This window comes from Mirounga leonina, unplaced genomic scaffold (genome assembly GCF_011800145.1).
Source record: "Mirounga leonina isolate KUSES-001 unplaced genomic scaffold, KU_Mleo_1.0 Mir_113374, whole genome shotgun sequence".
NCBI classification, from domain to species: domain Eukaryota; kingdom Metazoa; phylum Chordata; class Mammalia; order Carnivora; family Phocidae; genus Mirounga; species Mirounga leonina.
The window spans coordinates 11,272-16,626 of NW_023270263.1; the positions used below are offsets into that span (position 1 = coordinate 11,272).

At 45.3% G+C, this 5,355-nt stretch overlaps 1 protein-coding gene across 1 annotated transcript; it reads left to right on the forward strand.

Moving 5' to 3' along the window:
• Positions 1-1,829: 1,829 nt before the first annotated feature.
• Positions 1,830-5,348, forward strand: LOC118020362 (disintegrin and metalloproteinase domain-containing protein 1a-like; the record flags this gene model as incomplete). The annotated part of the gene is made up of 1 exon (XM_035020270.1): positions 1,830-5,348. A coding segment is annotated over exon 1 (2,149 nt), but the record flags the coding sequence as incomplete, so codon positions are not given.
• Between the last annotated feature and the right edge of the window lie 7 nt (positions 5,349-5,355).

Below are 5,355 nucleotides of genomic sequence, written 5' to 3' on the forward strand. Positions count from 1 at the left end.
CTCCAAGATCCTAGCTAATAGGATCTAAGAGTACATTAAGAGGATTATTCACCATGACCAAGTGGCATTTACTCCTGGGCTGCAAGGGTGGTTCAACATTTACTGACTTTCAACAATAGCTTTATTGATATAGAACTCACACTGGACAGCCACATTGCAGAAGAATGAAATCAGGCCTCTTTCTTAAACCATACACAAAAATAAACTCAAAATGGATGAAAGACCTAAATGTGAGACAGGAATCCATCAAAATCCTAGAGGAGAACACAGGCAGCAACCTCTCTGACCTCGGCTGCAGCAACCTCTTGCTCGACACGCCTTCCAAGGGAAAGGAAAGAAAAGCCAAAATGAACTACCGGGACTTCATCAAGATAAAAAGTTTTGCACAGCAAAGGAAATGGTCGTCAAAAGTAAAAGGCAACCTACAGAATGGGAGAAGATAATTACAAATGACATATCAGATAAAGGGCTAGTATCCAAAATCTATAAAGAACTTCTCAAACACCCAAAAGACAAAAAATCTAGTCAAGAAATGGGCAGAAGACATGAATAGATATTTCTCCAAAGAAGACATACAAATGGCTAACAGATATGTGAAAAAATGGCTCAACATCACTCAGCATCAGGGAAATACAAATCAAAACCACAATGAGATACCACCTCACACCAGTCAGAATGGCTAAAATTAACAACTCAGGAACAACAGATGTTGGCGAGGATGCGGAGAAAGGGGAACCCTCTAACACTGTTGGTGGGAATGCAAACTGGTGCAGGCACTCTGGAGAACAGTATGGAGGGTCCTCAAAAAGTTAAACATAGAGCTACCCTATGACCCAGCAATTGCACTACTAGGTATTTATCCAAAGGATACAAACGTAGTGATCTCAAGGGGCACATGCACGCCAATGTTTATAGCACCGATGTCCACAATAACCAAAGTATGGAAAGAGCCCAGATGTCTATCAACAGATGAATGGATAAAGAAGATGTGATATGCAGATAGATAGATAGATATCTACATATCTATCTATATATATATAGAATGGAATATTACTCAGCCATCCGAAAGAATGAAATCCTGCCATTTGCAATGACTTGGATAGAACTAGAGGGTATTATGCTAAGTGAAAGGAGACAAAGAAAGACAAATATCGTATGATTTCACTCATATGTGGAATCGAAGAAACAAAACAGATAAACACAGGGGAAGGGAAGGAAAAATAAAATAAGATGGAAACAGAGAGGGAGACAAACCATAAGAGACTTAACCATAGGAATCAAACTGGCGGTTGCTGGAGCGGAGGTAGGTGGGGGGATGGGGTAACTGGGTGATGGCCACTAAGGAAGCTGCTTGATGGGATGAGCACTGGGTGTTATATGCAACTGATGAATCCCTAAATTCTACCTCTGAAACTAATAATACACCATATGTTAAACTGCATGTAAATAAAAAATTTTAAAAATAAATGAAATCAAAACATTTGTCCTTTTGTGCCTGGCTCAGCTTCTCTCTTTTTAATAATTCAGTGTAAAATAAATTTCTGTTTTATGCATGTAATGTGTTTGTGCTGTGATTCAAAGTTAAACATTTCAGAAAAGAAAAAAGTAGTGATGCATACTGGAACAAGAATGTTCATACACTCTTTCAAAGGGTTTCATTATGAAACAGAGAAGAAAAACTGGATGCAACTGGAGAGTGATACGGGCTGAGAAGAACGGTTTCATAAAGGTGAGATATTACAGCATATAATGAGACTGGATCTAATGGACAAACAGATGTTTAAGATGGAAAAGGGAGAAGGGACAACTGGAAAAGCAAACAAAGTCCACAAGAAATTGAAAGGGAAGGAGACTCCACATACAAGCAGAGGGACTGGCCTTAGATCAGAGCAGGGACAACTTATCCACTATAATAGGAGGAAAATCTAGATACACCTGGGCTCACCTGGCACCTACATGTGGAAGTACTCTTTGGATTGCTTCTATTTTTCTCAGCCAAAGTTGGGGCCAGAAGAAATCACGAGAGTGAACTGCTGGCTAAAGGTTAAATGTAAGAAGAGGTACATATTGAGATCACAAATGTGCCATTGGTTAGCATGGTTATGGTTTTCCTGAAGACATTTTTAGCCATTCAGGGCAGGCATCAAGCAAGTACAAACAACACACAACAGATGAGACATCACAGGACTCATAACCTGGGAGTCCTTTATTCACTTGATAAATAATTCTTGTTCATCTACTCTTGGACAAGCACTCTTCTAGACCTGAGGGTATAAAGATGAACAGACAGAAGTGGTCACTGAACACATGGAGGCCGTATTCTAACACAGGAGAGATTTCTAGGATACCTAGTTTACAACAGGCATAATCTTAGCATACCAGTATGTCAGGGCCATCCTGAGAAGGGTGTGGGCCTGGACTCACCCACCAACGTGCCCATGATACTCACGCCTAGGAGGAGGCCGCTCTATTGTCACCCCCCTACACGTTTGGACAGTGTTATCAACAGAAATTGGGAAAACGAACTTTGATGATGTTAAAACAGGGGTACTGACCCTTGCCCCATGAGTCGCCAGCCCACTTGGGTCTATTTTGTGGCACAGGGTCTATCTTGTGGCCATTTGCCTTACCTAACAGACTGGCCTGTGAGATGTGCGTCTCACTATAATGCCATCCAGGGATATAGAACAATCTGAGTTATGATGTCCATTGCTACAGAGCAAGAGTTTCAAAGGAGGGGAAGTGAGCAACAGAGTGTGCCCTCCGAAGACGTCTAAGCCCCTGGTCTGGAACACTTGGAGTTAGCCAAGCAACGGACGACAGGAGGGGTGGGGGTGGGGCATTCTGTGTGGCACAGTTGAGAAGGCATGGAGGTTTTGTTTCCACTCTCAAGGTAGGGTCTTGCATTTTAGCGTTTGCAGTCCTTCATGATTACATCAGTCCCTCATGTCAAAAGGCCCTTAGCCAAGGAGCACTGAAGCTGATGCTGTGGAAGGAAGTCGCATAGAAAGGACGCTATCTGAAGGATAACAGATCAGAAAGACTGGAAAGGACATAGCCAGAGGCTATGCCTCTCACAGCTAGGCAGTTGCCACCCTCTATGCAGCCAGCATAGATCTGGAGCTAATGCCTGAGGGTCTCTGTGTCAGGGAGAGCTGCTGCTGATGGACAGAGGCCACACACCATCAACCGATTCACAATGGCCACGTCAGTGGCAGCTCCTTGGAGACACTTTGCCTCCTTCTTGTCTTCTCTACAGAAATACCAAGTGGTTACCTATGAGGCTGGCAGAGTGCTTCAGACTTGGGTTCCCCAAATGAAGGGCTCGAGGCGGGCACTAGTAGTGCCAGGACCTTCGTGTGTCAGGTTGGGGATCATGCTAGTGTTGGTACTGATTTTCCTGCCAAGCATGTACTGTGACCCTGGATCTGTATACTACTCTTCTTATGAAACAGTCATCCCCAAGGGTCTGACAGTCAAGGGAAGGGAAGACCCAGGGGAAAAGGCATCCTATATGCTATTAATGCAGGGCCAGAAACAGGTGATTCACCTGAAAGCGAAGAGAGACTATTTTGTGAATAACTTCCCAGTCTTCAGCTACCACAATGGGGTCCTGGGGCAAGAAACGCCTTTCATCTTGTATGACTGTCACTATGAAGGCTACATAGAAGGAGTCCCAGGTTCTTTTGCTTCCCTCAACACCTGTTCAGGCCTCAGGGGCATCCTGATTAAGGAGGGGAAACCCTATGGCATCGAGCCCATGGACACTTCAAAACGGTTTGAACATGTGTTGTACACCATGGCACACCAAGCTCGAGTCTCCTGTAGTGTCACCTCCAAAGGCAGCCAAGTGGTGTCCACCAGCCGGCAACAAGGGAGCAGGAAGCCTCGCAGTCTACAGGCACTGTCCTCCTTTTGGTCACACACCAAGTACGTGGAGATGTTTGTCGTGGTCAACAACCAGCGGTTCCAAATGTGGGGCAGTAACATCGATGAGACAGTCCAGAGAGTAATGGACATCACTGCTCTGGCCAACATCTTCAGTCGGGAAATAAACACCGAGGTGGTGCTGGCTGGAATGGAGATTTGGACCGAGGGGGACCTCATAGAAGTCCCAGCGGACTTGCGAGTTACACTCAGGAATTTCAACAGCTGGAGACAGCAGAAGCTCTTGCATCGTGTGAAGCACGACGTTGCCCACATGATCGTGGGACATCATCCTGAAGAGGATGTGGGACACGCATTTCTCAATGGTGCCTGTTCAAGAGGCTTTGCAGCAGCTGTTGAAGCCTTCCATCATGAAGACGTCCTCCTGTTTGCAGCGCTCATGGTCCATGAGCTTGGGCACAACTTGGGTATTCAGCACGACCACTCGGCCTGCATTTGTAAAGACAAACGCTTTTGCCTCATGCATGAAAATATCACTAAAGAGAGTGGTTTCAGCAACTGCAGCTCTGACCACTTCTCTCAGTTCCTCCGGGAACACAAAGGGGCCTGCCTATTTAACAAGCCTCGGCCCAGAGGTCGCCTGCGTAGGCAAGCCACGTGTGGGAATGGCGTGTTAGACTACAATGAGGAGTGTGACTGTGGACCTGACTGTGGTAACAACCCATGCTGTGACCAAACATGTAGGCTGAAGGAGCATGCACAGTGTAGTGATGGACTATGCTGTTTTAATTGCCAGTTGAGACGTAAGGGCTTCATGTGTCGTTCTGCTTTTGGAGAGTGTGACCTCCCAGAGTATTGTGATGGTACTTCTAGAGAATGCCCCAGAGACCACTATAAGCAAGATGGTACATCGTGTGATATAATTCACTATTGTTTTATGGGCCGGTGTAAGAACCCTGATATTCAGTGCATGGGTATATATGGGTTCCCTGCAAGGTCAGCCCCAGAAGACTGTTATATTTCTATGAACACCAAAGGGAACCGGTTTGGAAACTGTGGCTTTGGGGCCTCACCTAGTTCAAAATATGTTAAGTGTTTTGATGAGAATATATTTTGTGGGAAACTTGTATGTACAAATATTAGACAGATACCAACAATCAAACGCCACCATACATTGATCCAGGTCCCTCATGAAAAAGACTTCTGCTGGAGCATGGATGCCTATAATGATACTGATATCCCTGATGACGGAGATGTGGACACTGGCACCCTTTGTGCCCCACACAAAGTCTGCGTGAATTACTCCTGCATTGATCGTGCTGTGTTCAAGTATGACTGTGAACCAAAAGAAATGTGTAATGGGAGAGGAGTTTGCAACGATTTAAGGCACTGCCATTGTGAGGAGGGCTATGCCCCCCCTGACTGCAAAATTCCAGGAAATGGGGGTAGTGTGGACAGTGGTCCCCC